Source organism: Accipiter gentilis, chromosome 1 (genome assembly GCF_929443795.1).
Source record: "Accipiter gentilis chromosome 1, bAccGen1.1, whole genome shotgun sequence".
Classification (NCBI taxonomy): Eukaryota; Metazoa; Chordata; class Aves; order Accipitriformes; family Accipitridae; genus Astur; species Astur gentilis.
In genome coordinates this window covers 29,119,862-29,137,187 of record NC_064880.1, presented here as the reverse complement: position 1 = coordinate 29,137,187, position 17,326 = coordinate 29,119,862, and the positions used below count along the sequence as shown (strand labels likewise).

Below are 17,326 nucleotides of genomic sequence, written 5' to 3'. Positions count from 1 at the left end.
ATATTCAAAGTTTATAAAGAATTTGTCTTAGGAATCGAGACCCTTCATTTACCTTCAACATCCAAAGAGGCAGTGCCAGACACAGATCCTCCTTGGTTGGTCGCTCTAACTTGATATACTGTGGCATCATCATCTGTTACGTTTGTGATGACCAGCTGGTGGTATCCACCCTTGAATTCCTGTATCTTGATCTTTTCACCATCTGGCATGATTTCTTTGCCCTGTCTGTACCACTTGACAATTGGTTTAGGATGCCCAGTGACTTTGCAGACAAATGTGGCATTAGCTTGAAATTTCACATTCAGATTCCTTAGTTCTTCCTTGAAATGTGGAGCTTGAATTGGTACATCAGATTTTGGAATGACTGGTTGTGATACCTCACTCCACTCACTTTCACCACCAAGATTTTCACATTTTACACGGAACTCATATTCAAGACCTTCAATAAGATCTTTCACAGAATAGACTGTTTCACGAATTTCATCTGTTGTTACAGAAATCCACTTGTTTTGTTTTTTCTCACGCTTCTCAAGATAGTAAGTTCTAATCTTTGCACCACCATCACTTGCAGGAGGCTTCCATGAGACAACACAAGAATCCTTTGTGACAGCACTTGCTACTGGCTGACCAGGTTGTCCTGGTTTTTCTGTAAAGAATAAAAAAGGTCAAAAACTGGACTGAGCTTGCCTTAGTAATTATAGGGGTATAAAGAAATTGATATTTTGACATCCACTTACCAAAGGGAGGCTTCATAACAACAACTGATGAAACCTCCAGTGCTTCACTAATGCCATATGTATTCTGAGCAGAAACACGGAAATAATAGCCTGCATTTTCAGTTAGGTTAACAATTCTACAGGTCGTGCCTGAAATGCTTGAAGATACAAGTTGCCATTCTGCTCCTTCCTTAGCTTCACATTTCTCTATGATGTAATTGGTTATCATAGCACCTCCATCGTCCTCTGGTGGTTTCCAGCTTATCACCACAGAATTCTTCAGTATAGACTCTATAACAATTGGTCCTACCGGTTTCTCTGGCTTATCTGCAAAAGAAGCAGCATGATATTTTTAGTTCTTTTGCCAGTAAGTATTTGAGAAAATATTCCACAAAAATAGTGAAAATAAAATTAATTACCTTGTATTTCCACATTAAGTACTGTGTCAACTGTTCCAAATGTGTTACTGAGTTGCACTTTGTACTTTCCAGCATGAGTCTTGTGCTGGACATTCTTAATAGCAAGATGAGTGTAATGCTCTGTGTTCTCAATAGTAACTGTTTCTGATCCTCTCAAAGGTTTGTTGCCGTAGAACCAAGTTATTGCTGGTACTGGTCGGCCAATATACACAACGTGAAGGCGGAGGGTGCCACCTGCACCTGCATAGTACTTCTCTTTCAATGGGAAGCCAGGGTGGAACTGAGGAGGAGCCTGCAGTAATAGCTTGCCACTAGTTTCAATTTCTCCGACATCATTGGTAGCCATACAAGTGTAGAGACCTTCATCCTCCTGTTCATCTGTTATTACTGTCAGTGTATGATTGCGTCCATCAGATGACATTTTGTATTTTCGGCTTTGGACCAGTTCTTTGCCAAAGCGGTACCATTTAATATCAGGCAAAGGTCTCCCAACAATCTGGCATGTCAGCTGAGCTGCTTCACCCAGTTTAGTTGTAACATCCTGCATTTCTTTTTTTATGGCAGGTGCTTCTCCAGCTGTGACAAAGAAGATTAAAAAGTAGTGAAGATTACTATGAAATTTTCCTCTATTACTATATTACTGGAAATTAATTTTCATTTATACTTGTGCCTCTTATACTTGAAAGACTGTGCTTTAGGACAGTTATGTTGGCAAATAGCATGTAAAACAAATAGGCAGCATGTTAAGTGCAGCACTGTGGTTTATGACACAGCAAATCACAACAACATCACAGCAAATTTGATAATATACGTTTGCTTACATGTTAATTTAGTTTTCACTGCCATAGCAGTCCTCCGAGGTCTGCTGAGGCCGGTCTGATTTTCTGCAAAAACACGGAACTCGTATTCTGTAGCCTCTAGTAAACCTCCTACTGTAAACTGCCTGTCCTTGATGCGTTCTTTATTGCATTTTTTCCAGGTGCTTTCTCCAGACTGGCGATACTCAACCCAATAGCCAAGGATCTCTTTGCCACCATCACTTTCAGGTCGTTCCCATTCTAATGTAATGCTGTCCTTAAATATAGATGTGATCTCAATTTCTCCAGGTTGGCTTGGTTTGTCTGAAAATGAAAATAGACACAGAAAATAAATTCCTCTCTAAATGTGTCCTGGTTTCAGCTGGGATAGAGTTAACTGTCTTCCTAGTAGCTGGTACGGTGCTATGTTTTGAGTTCAGTATGCGAAGAATGTTGATAACACTGATGTTTTCAGTTGTTGCTCAGTAGTGTTTAGACTAAAGTCAAGGATTTTTCAGCTTCTCATGCCCAGCCAGGGCACAAGAAGTTGGCACAGGACACAGCCAGGGCAGCTGACCCAAACTGGCCAACAGAGTATTCCATACCATGGGACATCCCATCCAGTATAGGAACTGGGAAGTGGGGGCAGGGAATCGCTGCTCGGGGACTGGCTGGGTGTCGGTCGGCGGGTGGTGAGCAATTGCCCTGTGCATCATTTGTACATTCCAATCCTTTTATTACTACTGTTGTCATTTTATTAGTGTTATCATTATCATTATTAGTTTCTTCTTTTCTGTTCTATTAAACCGTTCTTATCTCAACCCAGGAGTTTTACTTTTTTTTTCCCCGATTTTCTCCCCCATCCCACTGGATGAGGGGGGAGTGAGTGAGCGGCTGCGTGGTGCTTAGTTGCTGGCTGGGCTTAAACCACGACAAAATGTCACTAAGTTGCTCTTCAGAAGATCTGTTAATGCAAACATTTTCTTACCAAATGGATCCTTGCATACAACTGGCTCAGAAGCAGCACTTGCTTCACTTTCACCAATGTCATTTTGAGCAATGATACGGAATTGATATTCAGCATCTGGAACAAGTCCTGTGACTGTATACATTGTAGTGGTAATCTGTGTCTTATTATGCCGGACCCATTTTTCTGTAGATGTCTCTTTACGTTCAATGTAGTAGCCAGTTACACGAGAACCACCATCATCTTTAGGTCTGGACCAGGACAAGTTGACGGAACTCTTTGTAACACCAAGCACTTCAGGTGGGTTGTTTGGAGGCTCTGGAGGATCTGTTAGTAATTATAATAACAAAATTAATAGAAATAATAGTGACATAACACTAAAACATTTGCATATAATATTGCACTTTTAGAACCATAATGTAGTAGTTAAAAATTATTTTTTAAAAAATCTAAAAGAGGACTTACTTAGAGGTGTCTTTGGTACTGCTGGTTCTTCAGATTTGAGGGATTTACTAATACCGAAATGGTTTTCAGCAGAAACACGGAAGTGATATTCCACATTTTCTTTGAGCCCTTTCACCACTAGTGATGTCCCTTTCACTCTAGAGTCAACAGTGTACCAGGCAGTCTTCGGTACTTCTCGTCTCTCAACAATATAACCTAGGATATCTGCACCACCATCATCTGTAGGAGGTCTCCAGCTTACTCTGACAGAACGAGCTTGTATATCATCATACTCAAGTGGCCCTTCTGGTGGATTTGGAATGCCAATCACTCTGACTTTAATATACACAGCTTTTTTGCCACACTTGTTTTCAAGTGCCAAATCATAGGTGCCTGAATCTTCTCTTTCTGCATCTTTGATCACAAGTTCCGTGTGAGTGTCAGAAGTCGCAATCATGGCCCTCTTGCTGATGTCATGTCCTTCTTTTGTCCATTTGCATATTGGGATGGGCTTACCCTTAATGGGTATTGTAAGCCTGATAACTCCACCTTGTCTCACCATGAGACCTTCCTGGTATTTTTCATCAAGTTCATAGTCAGGATATTCTGTAAACAAAATTAACATGTCATGCTATGTCTGTTTTACAGATTATATCATACCTGCTTTAGGGAAATACTTTTTTAGAACAACTTTCAATGAGAGTTAAGACCTGAAGTGTCTTACCAAGCATTTCTGTTATTTTGACTGTTCCTGGCACTTCAGCAGGTTCTCCTGGTCCGCCAGCATTACAGGCTAACACACGGAATCTGTATTCTGCGCCCTGGGGGAGATGTGTCAAGGTGTATTCACGAATCTTGGTTGGCGTGGTATTGCATTTGGTCCATTCAAATTGATCAACCTTCTGCATCTCAATTAAGTAGCCAGTAACTTTAGAACCACCTTCATCTTCTGGTGGACTCCAAGCCAGGGAGACAGATGTTCTTGTAGTATCAGTGACTCTTGGATTCTGAGGCTTACCTGGAGGAGCTGGAAGAGAAGATGAATGGGGGGATGGGATCTTTTTATGAATATTTAAAAAATGTAACAAATGCTAACTTGCAACATATGATCTGTATTAAGTCTATAGGATTTATACAGGAAAACTTACAATGAAAGACTTTCACTAATATTTTATTGGGTTTCTCCAGTCAGAATCTCACCTATGAATTCACCCAGATAACTTTCCAAATTAGAAAGAAAAGTAAATTTTACTAGTATCATTCTGCCATAATGTGCTTAGTCTATGTAGGAAAGTACTTACCAATTGGATCTCTAGCGACAGCAGACTTCGAAGGACGGCTGGGTTTTCCAGTGCCTCTGGCATTGATTGCTGTGACTCGGTGTTCATATTCTAATCCTTCAACCAACCCAGTGGAACGATAACGAGTCATAGTGACTGGAACTTTATTTACACGGATCCATCTATCTGCTCTAACTTCTTTGCGTTCCACAATATAACCAGTAATCTGTGAGTCACCATCATCTTCTGGAGGATACCAAGTTAATGTCATGCCATCCCGAGAGATATCAAACACTTCTGGAGTGCCAGGAGGACCAGGAATACCTGTAAAAACATAACGGAATTAGCAAAGAAAGTGTCAAATGATTCTACACATTAGTAATATGCAACATATCGTGAATGACAGTGTAATATCAATGTCCTATCAAACATTTTATCAGCAGATATCAAAGTACTTTGCAAACTAGGTCAGTGAAATACTACTGGTTTTGTAATGGGATCATGCAATTTTTCAAGGCTAATGGTAGACTTGAGCAGAAAAATTGAAGTTTACCATCCAGGTTCTGTGCAGTGCATCTATAATACCTATAGAGATTTATGGATGGCATTTTTCTCTGGAAGAATAACAAGACTACTGTGCATCATAATGTACCATTTTATTTGGCAAAAGGAAGTAGTAACATCTAGAAAAATCTTATCTATGTGTGGATATATAAGCCCATTTAAATATATATTTTAATTTTTAAAGGTAAAGGATAAGCAAAAATTCAGACTTACGTATTCTGCTCTTGCATTCTATAATTTCAGACTGCAGGTAAGATCCGATTCCAAAGCGGTTTGTAGCAGCCACACGGAACACATATTCTGCACCTTCAACAAGTCTGGTGAACTTAAATGTTGTCCTGGTTACTGACTCTGAAACTGGCAGCCATCCAGGACGGTGAGCATCGCGCTGTTCTACCACATAGCCACTAAGGGTGGCTCCACCATCCAGTTCAGGTGGCTCCCAGGAGATAGTTACATAATTTGAATCAATTTCGTCAATTCGGATAGGTCCAACAGGTGGTCCAGGTTTGTCTAGGAGAAAAAGAAAATTAAAAGAAAAAAAAGTGGAGAAAAAGAATCATATTGCTGATGTAAAAAAGTTCAGATGGAGAAAGATCATGGACAATTATTTTCATAAATCCTTACCAAGGATTATAACCTTTATTGTATCACTAACTGTTCCAGTTGTGTTCTTCAGTTCAAGCGTATACTCTCCAGTGTCATGTATGGTGGTCTCACGCACAGTTAATTTAGCCATTTTGGCAACAGTCTCCATTTTGATGCGTTCTGATTCTTTTAGTTTAGAACCAGCAAAGAACCAAGATGCAGCTGGAGGTGGTCGTCCTTCAATTGGAATAGCTAACTCAATGGGTTTGCCAGCAGGTACATGAATTGTCTTCTGAGGTATTCCAGCGAAGTCAATTGTTGGTAGAACTAAGAAAAATAAATCATTGATTTTTTAAATATCCATTTTACAAATATCACGTTCATTTGGTGTGTGCTTCACCCTGTTATTTTTAACAGTAGATACCTACCTTTTTGGTCTTGTACTGTCACTGCTGTGACAGTCTCTCGTGGTTCTGACATGCCCTTCTGATTCTGTGCCCTGACTCTGAACAAGTACTGTTCACCTTCATTGAGAGAGATAATTGTATGCTCATAGACGGTAGGCTTCAATGTCACTACCTTCAACCATCTTTCTGTTCCAGCTTTGCTGGCCTCAATAACATAGCCAGTCAATCTGCTGCCACCATCATGTGGTGGTTTCTCCCATGCAAGAGTAACAGTTGATTTAGTGGTGTCAATCACTTCGAGTTTTTGTGGTACCATGGGGACATCAGATACTAGTACCGCATCAGATGTTTCACAAGCTTCACCAATGCCATAAATATTTTCTGGTAGTACTCTGAAATAATACAAAGCTCCTTCTAGAAGTCCAGTAACTCTATAAAATGTCTTGCTGCATTTGATAGTGACAGTCTTGTAAGCTCTCATGGAAGCTTCACGTTTCTCAATTATATAATTGTTGACTGGGGCTCCACCGTCAATGGTTGGAATATCCCAAGTAAGTGTCACAGAATCTTTTGATACTTCCTTAATTCTCACTGCAGCTGGTGGACCAGGTGTATCTAAACCAAAACAAAACAAAGATATTTTTTTTCCTTTTGGATCCTTTCCTTTTACAGTCAATGACTGCTTCTGCATAAAAAAAAATAAAAAATGCTCGGATTTGATTTATAAACTAGCACAGCTTTAGAAACTATATTTTCCTTTGGTTTAGATTGTTTCCCTGACTTCCCAAACTTTCTCATGTTATTTAAACGGCAAACTTGCTTTGGAAATGAGTGACTTTCTTATTTCTGAGCAACATGCAATATGAGTGATGTACTGCCCATATACAATTGTAGCAGTACTTACCATACACTTTTACAGAAATAGTTGCAGATTTTTTCCCTGATTGATTTTCAGCCTCAATGACGTATTTTCCAGCGTCATACCGATTAACTTTATCCACAATAAGCAGAGTGTAGCTGTCTGTAGTATCAATAATAGCTCGACTTGCAAGGTCAACACCCTGCTTGCTCCATGTGATTACAGGAGGAGGTCTGCCAGATACAGAGACCATTAGGCGCAGAGAACCACCAGCTCTGACTGTAACTGTCTTCTTCAGATCATCAGCAAGCTCAAGCTCAGGTATTTCTGATGAAGGGTGTAAGAAACATGGAATTAATTAATGTTTTAATCCATTAATTAATAGTTCTAAAGGAAAACATAATTATTCCTTAAAATATATATTAAGTTTTCAAATTACCTATTCTTTCCACAGGTTCTATTTCTGCTGATGATTCACTAAATTCACTCATACCATTCACATTTGTAGCAGCAACTCTGAATTGGTATTTCTGTGCTGTTTTAAGACCAGTCACGGTGAACTCAGCATTCCTCAGAGTGGCAGTTGTATGTGGTCGATACCACTGTTCAGTACCTTCTTCTTTCATTTCAAGAACATAACCTAAGATGTCAGCACCACCATCATATGTGGGCTTTGACCATGCTAAACTAATGCTGTGCTTAGTAGTATCCACAACTCTTGGAGCTGAAGGTGGTGCAGGAGTATCTTTGAAAAAGAAGAAAATCATTTCACATTGGTGCAGAAAACATTTTACAGTTAAACAGCTAATGCCAGGAAATGCGAACTATAACTGCTTTTAAGTTTATTCTAATACTAGCTAGTTCAGTGATACCATATGTGGTTTTGGGTATCTTAGTCAAAGTGTGAGTGTGGGTTTATGGTCCATTATTATAAGTAAATATTAAAATATTTTTTAAATGTGTTAACTTACATGATGGTTCTTTACATAATATGTATTGTGAGGCTTCGCTAGGCTCACTGTTCCCGGCAGCATTCACTGCAGTGACACGGAACTGGTACTGGCTGCCTTCCATGAGACCAGTGACTTTCAGTCTGGTATCATAAACAGTGTAATCTCTGTTCACTCGTGTCCAGCGCAGACTTTTCCTTTCACGTTTGTCCACAAGATAGTCCTTAATCTCACTGCCACCATCTGATTCTGGTTTTGTCCACTGAATAATGACATGTTCCTTGCCGACACTCACTTCTTCAGGAGCACCAGGCTGTGTTGGGATAGCTGTTGTTTTTAAAAGGTGAAAAAAGAAATATTATTTAACAAATTGTTTATCTATGAGAAATACTCCACAAATTCTGATGCAGAATGGAAGTAGTGACACTCACTGAAAGCATTCCTGGCAATCACAGGTTCTGTTTCAAGTGGAACACCTGGTCCATATTTGTTGACAGCTCTCACACGGAAGATGTATTCGTTATTTTTAATAAGTTTTGTTACCACATGTGATAAAGTCTGGCATTCAGCCTCAACAATAACCCAGTGAAGTCTGCTGGTTTCACGCCTTTCTACGATATAGTGAGTGATTTGTGCACCTCCATCTTCCTCGGGCATGTTCCATGCCAGAGTACATTTCTCTTCTGTTACTCTGCTAACTGTAATTTTGCCTGCACATGGACCTGGTGAATCTGGGTAGAGATGAAAATAAGTATTGTTATCAGCAGCTAAGGAAAAGTGTTTCACTCTTATTTAAAATAATGCGGGGGTTTTAGTATACTAAGTATGAATATTAATCATAGGATACATACCAAGCACTTTGACAAGAACAGAGATTTGTTTCATCCCACTGGCATTTTTAACTGTTAGAGTATATTTTCCACTATCACTTCTGTCACAGAACTTGATAATTGCAATGGCTCGTTTGCTGGTGTATTGCAGAGATATCTTTTCACATAGATCCAATTCCCTGTCACCTTTGGACCAGAAGACTTTTGGTTCTGGTTTCCCACCAATGGCCGCATCGAGAACAAGGTCTGATCCAGCCCTAATGGTCACAACTTCTCCCTGCAGTCTGGCATCGAGTTCAGCCTTTGGTGGTGCTGTCATAAGGAAAAAGAGATTAAAAACAAATTACATGACAGTACTAAAAATGGAAATTATATTTTTAGTTGTTCCAAGTGAATATTTCTTACAGTATTCATCTTTGCAAATGACAGCACCAGTTGATTCAGATCCTTTGCTAATCACACCAGCAGCATTCTTTGCTAGTACACGGAATTCATATGCTTCATCTTCACTAAGAGCTGTTACAGTAAAAAAGTTTTCTGAGACAATGGTGTAATTGCATTTCAGCCAGCGTCCATCGCCAGATTTGTTATATGGTTTGCGCTCTATAATATATCCGATAATTTTGCTTCCACCATCATAAAGGGGTGCTGACCAGCTAAGCGACACTGTAGATCTGGTGACATCTGTTACTTCTGGTCTTCCTGGTGGATCTGGAAGAATAAAACAGAAAAATGAGAAATCAATTCTATTTTAGCTTAAATAACAGCATAACTCCAAAAGTAATACTTACCAACTGGATTTTGAGCCACTACTGGTCTCGAAGCTTCACTAGCTTTGCTAACACCTGCAGCATTTAGAGCATAGGTTCTGAATTGGTATTCTAGGCCTTCCACCAATCCTGTGACTTTGTAGTTGCATTCACAGCATGGCACTTTGTTTTCTTTCACCCAAAGGATGGTGTTGCGCTCCTTCTTTTCAACCCAATATCCGATGACTTTGCTGCCACCATCATGATAGGGTTCCTCCCAGCGAATGGCCATGGCAGTTGCAGACACCGAATAGACTTCTGGCCTTGAAGGCGGGCTTGGTGGGACTAAACACAAAAAAGACAGGGGGTAAAATGTTAGTTGTTACAACCACCTCAGTCAGTGGAAAAGAACAAATTTTGAAGTGTTTCACTTACCGAATGGATGCTCAGCAACTATTGTTTTTGATTCAAGGGGTTTGCTGACACCAAATCTGTTTTCTGAGCTTACTCGGAAACTGTACTCCTGGTATTTTGTGAGATGAGTGACTTTGATCTGTGTACGTTTCACACTGGAATTTACCAGCTGCCATGCTGTTGTGCCAGATTCACGTTTCTCTACAATGTAGTTCGTAATGTCACTGCCACCGTCATCTTCAGGTTCTTTCCAGGTCAACACACAGGATTCAGCAGAGACAGATGATATTTCAATTGGGCCAGTGACAGGACCTGGCCTTCCTATGACTACCACTGTGACAGTAAATGTTTTCACACCAGCAGTGTTTTCTAGTGTGAGGTAGTATTTACCAGAGTCACCCCTCATACTGTCCTTTACAGTCAGTGTGGTTCTGTCTTTTGTTGTCTTGATGGTTACTCTTTCAGTTTCCTTCAGCCTCATCTCCTCAAGTTTCCATGTCACTTTTGGAGCTGGGCGCCCACTGATTGGTATATCAATAGTAAAGGTGCTTCCAGCCTTGCATGTTATGAGCTGTCTGCTTATTTCACTGAGATCTGCTGTTGGTTCAATCTGTGGCTCCTTAATAATAACAGAAGAGAAAGCTTCTCTCGGCTCACTGTAGCCAGCATCATTCTTTGCCTTGACCCGGAATTCATATTCAGTGTTCTCCACAAGGCCTTCAACAGTGAAAGTAAGTTGTTTGGTTTGTCCAGCTTCAATCCAGGATTCAGAACCTTTTTGTTTCATTTCAAGAAGGTATCCAGTAACACGGCTACCACCATCATGATCAGGTTTAAGCCAAGCTAAAACTACGGAAGATTTGGTTGTATCAACAATATCTAGTCTCTTGGGTGGAGCAGGTTCTTCTGTGGCTACAACTGGTTCTGTTAATTCACAGGGTTCACCTACACCATATTCATTTTCTGCTGACACTCTATAGTAATATGGCACACCTTCTGCCAGATCCGTGACCTTAAAGATTTGTCGAATGCATTTTGAACTCACCACTTGCCAGCTACGACGGCTTGCTTCCCGTTTTTCCACAATGTAGTGATGGATACGTGAACCTCCATCCAGAACAGGAGCATCCCACATTAAAGTAATAGATCCTCGAGTCACGTCTTTAAATGTAATAGGACCTGGTGGACCAGGTGTGTCCAAAACCTTGACAGTAAATGTAATAGACTTACTGCCACTGTTATTTTCCACAGTAAAGACATACTTGCCAGCATCATTTCTATTGCATTCCTCCACAGTCAATGTGCTGAATGAATCAGTTGTTTGAATGTCAGCACGCAAGCTAAGATTAGCATCTGCTTTGGACCACACAGCAGTAGGAACAGGTCTTCCAGAGAAGGCAATAAATAGACGAATGCTTGCACCTGCTCTTACAATATGAGTCTGCTTGAAATTTGCATCAATATCAATTTCAGGTGCAGAAAGCCTGTCCACGGTTTGGATGGAAGCAGGAACTTCACAACTTTCTCCTTTGCCAGCACCATTGACAGCACTAACTCTGAATTTGTAGTGTTCTCCTGCCTCCAAATCAACAACGGTATATTTAGTAGCAAGAACAGTCTCTGCATTGACTTTCTGCCATGCTTCAAGATCAGCTTTGCACATCTCAATGATGTACCCAATTATTTCCATGCCTCCATCAAAAACTGGCTTGGTCCACTCTAAGCTTACACTAGTCTTTGATGTATCTGTCACCTTTACAACATTAGGAGCACTTGGTGGGCTGACTGGTTCTCTACATTTAATCAGCTTTGAAACGTCACTTGGAGGTCCAACTCCTGCAGCATTTTCAGCCATGACATGGAATTCATACTCATTGCCTTCAATAAGGCCAGTTACTCTGTATCTGTTCTCAGTAATGGGCCTCTTACTGGATACTTTAACCCAGCGCATGCTCTTCTTTTCTCTCCTTTCTAGAATATACTCAGTTATCTCACTTCCACCATCTGATTTTGGTCTTGCCCATGTGAGTGTGATACTGTCTCCTGTAACATTGGTAGGCTCTGGAGTTCCTGGTGCATCAGGGAGAGCTAAAAAAAAAGAAAAACATCATGAGAAAGACAAGATGGTAACTCCACAGTTATTTCTACAGAATCAGGTAGAAACTTACTGTAAGGTATTTGTGCGGTAACTGGATCAGACTCCAATGGTCTGCCAACTCCAAACTTGTTCACTGCAGAGACACGGAACTGGTATTCGTTGCCCTTAATTAATTTAAGTGCTGTGTAGGTGCAAGCTTCACATTTATCTTCAACTAATGCCCAAGCAATCCTGCTGGTTTCACGTTTTTCAATTATGTAGTGGGAAATAGAAGCGCAACCATCATTAGCTGGAGGCTCCCACCACAATGTGACTTTTTCTCCAGTAATGTTTGTGAATCGTATTGGTCCACCAACTTTTCCTGGTGTGTCTGCAATTTTAAAGGTTCAGAATTATAATTTGATGGCACTTAGAATAAAATACTGTTTTAAAAGAGCATGCTGAAAGTGTTTGGTGCAGTACCTTGTACTCTGAAGGTAATATCTTCTCGTTTAGTGCCTGATGCATTTTTGGCTTCTACTGTGTACACTCCACGATGATCCCGGGTAGCATCTCTAATGAAGATTGTACTATATCCAATAGCTGTAGTTATTTCTATACTCATTATTTTCTCAATCTCCTTACCATCCTTAAACCATGTCACTTTAGGTACTGGACGTCCTTTGATTAGAGCTTTAAGTCTAATGCTCTCTCCAGCTTTAACAGTAAGGCCTTCGAAGTGCTCAGGGCCAAATTCAATTGTTGGAGCAACTGAAAAAGGAAAATATAATTCAATTCCCATATAGCTAAGTATTTTTTCCTGATACACTTTTTAATGTACTAATTATTAAAGATTGTTATATATAGAATTCTTCCACCTAGAAAATGGCATTCTCTAAAAAGCAGTTATTACATGAAGTATAAACTTATTTTTCATGTAAGCACACAGTGTATCATATTAACAATAGGTGAAAGACACTGTTAACATATGCTGTCACAGTATGCCAAGCTACCTGAGGCATATTTTCCTTTCTAAATTATTCAGTGAACCAGAATATTACACTTTATGATTTCTTTCTAACTTTGCTACTGCTGCTTATCCAACACAAATGTAGACTTCCATGCCTTTCAGCAATTAATGACGTACGTCTGCAGATTTGGGTCTTTAGTTTAGACCCTCCCACCTTGGAGTACAAACAGAAATGTTCTGAGTTGACTGGAAGGACCTCAGCCACATGTTCTTTCCCCCTTGGCCTCCCATTTCCCATCAGTACAGCCAGAAGTTCCAGCTGGCTTTGGTACCCAAATACAAAGATATTAAGAAGTAATTCTTACTGTTTTCATCTCTGGTCATGATATAGCCTGAAGACTGTGAAGGCGGGCTGATTGTACCAACAGCATTTCTTGCAAGCACTCTGAATTCATATCGGTCACCTGAACTGAGTCCTGTAACTGTATATTGGCATTCACTGACATCAGTAAAGTTACATCTGAGCCAACGGTCTTCACTTCCTTGCCGTTTCTCAATGCTGTAAGCCACAATCTTACTGCCTCCATCACGCAGTGGTGGGGTCCATTTAAGGGTGACTGTTTCCCTGGTGACATCAATGTAATCAGGAGTACCAGGTGGGTCTGAAAGGAAAAGAATTAAAATTTATTTTTATCACTGCCCACCACAGTCTACAAGATTCGAACTTTCTTGGATGAGTGATTGATATTCACTCACCCACTGGAGAGACTGCCAAAGTAAATTTGCTTGGCTCACTAGCTCGGCTTAGACCTGCAGTGTTTTCAGCGTATACTTGGAACTGGTAATCCAGGCCCTCAAGCAGTCCAGTAATCCTGTATTCTCTGCTAGATATTAATGCAACATTAACCTTCTGCCACAAAATACTGTTTCTTTCCTTCTTTTCAACGTGGTATCCAATGATCTCTGAACCACCATCATAAACAGGAGCATCCCAAGATATGGTCATCCCATCAGCGGTTATGTTGTATACAAGAGGCTTGCCTGGGGCACCTGGTGGTCTAAATTGATGCTTTGCTACAACATCTGCTGAGACAAGAGGTGGGCTCACTCCGTATCTGTTTTCTGCACGAACTCTAAACTGATATTCAGTGTCTTTAATGAGGTTTGGTACTTTGAAAGTTGTTCTTGCAGCACTTGAACACACCAGCTTCCAGTTCATTTGTGACGTTTCTCTCTTCTCAATACTGTAGCCAGTAATTTCTCCTCCCCCATCATCTTCAGGAGCTTCCCATGACAAAACTACACTATCTGCTTTGATTTCATCTAGTCTTAAAGGTCCTTTTGGCTTGGATGGAGGGCCGAGAGTGATGACAGTGATTGTGAATGTTTTTCTGCACACTACATTGTCAAGAATTAAAGTATATTTGCCACCATGCTCCTTTTTCACATTCTTGATGCTTAAGCTTATCTTGTTTTCAGTTTTCTTGAAACGAAGGTGTTCAGTTTCTTTAAGAGGGAGGTTGTCCTTGAGCCAGCTCATTGATGGCTTAGGTTTACCTTTATAGGGCAATTCAATGTGCAGGTTATGTCCAATTCTTACTGCAATTTGACCTCCAGGAATATCAGAAAGGTCAGCTTCAGGTGTTATTATATGTTCTTTCACTGTAATGGGTCCAATACTAACACTGTCACTCATGCCTTTTTCATTTTTAGCAAAGACTCTGAATTCCATGACAGAAAGCTCTTTAAGTTTTTCAACTTCATATTCACAACTCTTGCTTGTGCCTGCATATGTCCATTCTTTTTCTCCTTGCAGTTTCTTTTCAATAACATAGTCCGATATAATGCTACCACCATCATAGTCAGGTTTGCTCCACTGCAATTTAACAGAAGTCTTTGTAGAATCTTTCATGGCTAGGTCTTTTACAGGTCCAGGTGCGTCTGCAGCTTTCACTGGTTCAGTTGTCTCACAAGGTTCACCCAGTCCTATTTCATTTTCAGCAAGAACACGGAAGAAGAATGCAGTCTTCTCTGACAGGTTAGTTAGCTTATAGGTGGTATGAGAACACTTTGTTGTTACAGTTGACCAGGCCCTCTTTGTAGCATCTCTTTTTTCAACAACATAATTTGTTATTTCAGAACCACCATTAATGAGAGGTGGCTCCCATACCAGTGTAACTGTGCCACGAGCAACGTGCTTAAGCTGCAGCTTCTGGCAGGCAGATGGCGTGTCAAGTACTTTTATATTCACAAATGATGATTTTGCTTCTCCAACTCCATTTTCAATTGTAAGAACGTATTTTCCTGTATCATTGCGGGTAACTTGAGGAATAGTAAGTAGTGTAGATGATTCTGTGTTCTGGATGATATATCTTTCGTCAGTCGCAAGATTCTTGTCACCCTTTCTCCAAGTGACCGTTGGAGGAGGTCTTCCTTTGAATGGAATCATTGTTTGCACATCTTCACCTGCTTTAGCAACAATAGAGGTCCGCAGAGCAACATCCAGATCAATCTCTGGTGCCACTGTGGAAATAAGTAAAAATTAATAAGGCATACTTGGAATGTAAAATAAGCAATGCTCTGAAAAAAAAAAACCACAAAAAAATGATAAATCACTGAAAAGTACAGTACCAAGAATATCTTTAGCTTGAACGGGTTCCATCATTTCAATAGGCTCTCCTTGTCCAGCACAATTTATAGCAGACACACGGAAATAATAATTAATACTTGGCTGAAGGTGGGATACAACATACTCAGTTGTTCTCACTTCTCCCTTAGTACTGACTACAGTCCATTCTTGCTCTTCACCTTCCCTTTTCTCCACCACATAGTTGGTAATTGGACTTCCTCCATCATAAGCAGGTTTAATCCAGCCAAGGGTGACAGATGTCTTGGTTGTATCCACAACCTTCAGCTTTGTTGGTGAGCCTGGCTTATCTGTAAGTGATAGGTTATGGGGAGAAAAAAGTCAGCAGCCATATTTACAATTAATCATAAAGAGGAATAAAATTTGCCCTCAGTTACATTGGTGCAATTCCATTCTAATTGCTCATTGCCCATTGTTTTCTAATTAATTAGAAATACTGCACATTGTGTCTTACCAACAGGATCTGCAGCTTTGTAGAAGTCAGAAGCTTCAGAGAATGGACCTTGTCCAGCTGCATTGACAGCACAAACTCGGAAATGGTATTCGCTGTTTTCAGTCAGACCTGTTACTTTCTGTCTGGTGTCCCGAATGGTTTCTTTAGTAACCTTGAACCAACTCAGACTCTTCTTGTCACGCTTCTCAAGAAAATATCCTGATATTTCACTGCCTCCATCAACAGTGGGCCTATTCCAGACAACAGTCATAGAATTCTTGGTTATCATTGTAACTTCTGGTATACTAGGTGGTCCAGGTGTAACTGAGTAAAAAAAAAAAAAAGTCAGTAGATCAGTACTACTTAAAAATAATACACAAGACGGTTCAGTTGCATAAGTTATTTTATATGTTTCTTACCAAATGAATTTTTGGCTATAACAGGTTCAGACTCCAGTGAATCACCAACTCCAAACTTGTTCACACCACGGACACGGAACACATATTCATTTCCTTTGATGAGTTTTGTTGTAGTTATGATACACCCCTCCAGTTTTTCAGAAATTAAAGACCATACAACCCGACTTGTCTCCCGCTTTTCAACAACATAGTGTGTTACAGGTGCACCACCATCATCTGCTGGTGGGTCCCACGTTATTGTAATCTTTTCAGCAGTGACCGTCTTAAACTGTATAGGTCCAGTTGGGGGTCCTGGCTTGTCTGTGGAAGACAGAAGAAAGATGATGTTAAGTATTTATTACTGAGTTATTGTTTAATAGTATCTATAATACAGTCTTATCTCAAGACATACCAAGTATCTGTACTCTAACATGGGCTGATGCTGAACCCATGGCATTCTTCAGTTTTAATTCATAGGTGCCACTGTTGAGTCGGGTTGCATCCTTGATGAGTATAGAAGCAAATTCTGTTGTGTTTTCAATAGACAATAGTGCACTGGTTTGTACCTCGTTGCCATTTTTGAACCATTCAATTGTGGGTATAGGCTTGCCTGAGATGCCTAGTTTTAGCTTAACTGAAGTTCCTGCTTTATATTTCACCACTTCTGTGTATTCTGGTGGCACATCAATTTCAGGTGCACCTTAAGAAAAAAAATAAGAATAAGTTAAAAACTTATTTATTATTTTAGACTTGTATTTAATAAAACCAAAACTAATAGTCATTTATTTAAGCTAATAGTTACACACATTTTATAAGT

The 17,326-nt window shown here is 40.0% G+C and overlaps 1 protein-coding gene across 1 annotated transcript in view; it reads right to left on the bottom strand.

Moving 5' to 3' along the window:
- TTN (titin) overlaps nucleotides 1-17,326 on the bottom strand; it is a 239,280-nt gene that overhangs the window by 8,865 nt on the left and 213,089 nt on the right. The window contains exons 281-307 of the mRNA XM_049802399.1: nucleotides 16,922-17,209; nucleotides 16,531-16,830; nucleotides 16,133-16,435; nucleotides 15,663-15,968; nucleotides 13,788-15,554; nucleotides 13,397-13,693; nucleotides 12,545-12,832; nucleotides 12,153-12,452; nucleotides 10,006-12,072; nucleotides 9,613-9,915; nucleotides 9,227-9,532; nucleotides 8,843-9,133; nucleotides 8,423-8,722; nucleotides 8,013-8,318; nucleotides 7,481-7,786; nucleotides 7,087-7,368; nucleotides 6,204-6,797; nucleotides 5,815-6,102; nucleotides 5,401-5,700; nucleotides 4,645-4,947; nucleotides 4,068-4,370; nucleotides 3,365-3,949; nucleotides 2,921-3,226; nucleotides 1,957-2,256; nucleotides 1,136-1,711; nucleotides 738-1,043; nucleotides 53-646 (exon numbers count right to left, since the gene is read on the bottom strand). Of these exons, the coding sequence (XP_049658356.1) occupies nucleotides 53-646; nucleotides 738-1,043; nucleotides 1,136-1,711; nucleotides 1,957-2,256; nucleotides 2,921-3,226; nucleotides 3,365-3,949; nucleotides 4,068-4,370; nucleotides 4,645-4,947; nucleotides 5,401-5,700; nucleotides 5,815-6,102; nucleotides 6,204-6,797; nucleotides 7,087-7,368; nucleotides 7,481-7,786; nucleotides 8,013-8,318; nucleotides 8,423-8,722; nucleotides 8,843-9,133; nucleotides 9,227-9,532; nucleotides 9,613-9,915; nucleotides 10,006-12,072; nucleotides 12,153-12,452; nucleotides 12,545-12,832; nucleotides 13,397-13,693; nucleotides 13,788-15,554; nucleotides 15,663-15,968; nucleotides 16,133-16,435; nucleotides 16,531-16,830; nucleotides 16,922-17,209 (12,465 nt within the window). The remainder of the gene's footprint in view (nucleotides 1-52; nucleotides 647-737; nucleotides 1,044-1,135; nucleotides 1,712-1,956; nucleotides 2,257-2,920; nucleotides 3,227-3,364; nucleotides 3,950-4,067; nucleotides 4,371-4,644; nucleotides 4,948-5,400; nucleotides 5,701-5,814; nucleotides 6,103-6,203; nucleotides 6,798-7,086; nucleotides 7,369-7,480; nucleotides 7,787-8,012; nucleotides 8,319-8,422; nucleotides 8,723-8,842; nucleotides 9,134-9,226; nucleotides 9,533-9,612; nucleotides 9,916-10,005; nucleotides 12,073-12,152; nucleotides 12,453-12,544; nucleotides 12,833-13,396; nucleotides 13,694-13,787; nucleotides 15,555-15,662; nucleotides 15,969-16,132; nucleotides 16,436-16,530; nucleotides 16,831-16,921; nucleotides 17,210-17,326) is intronic.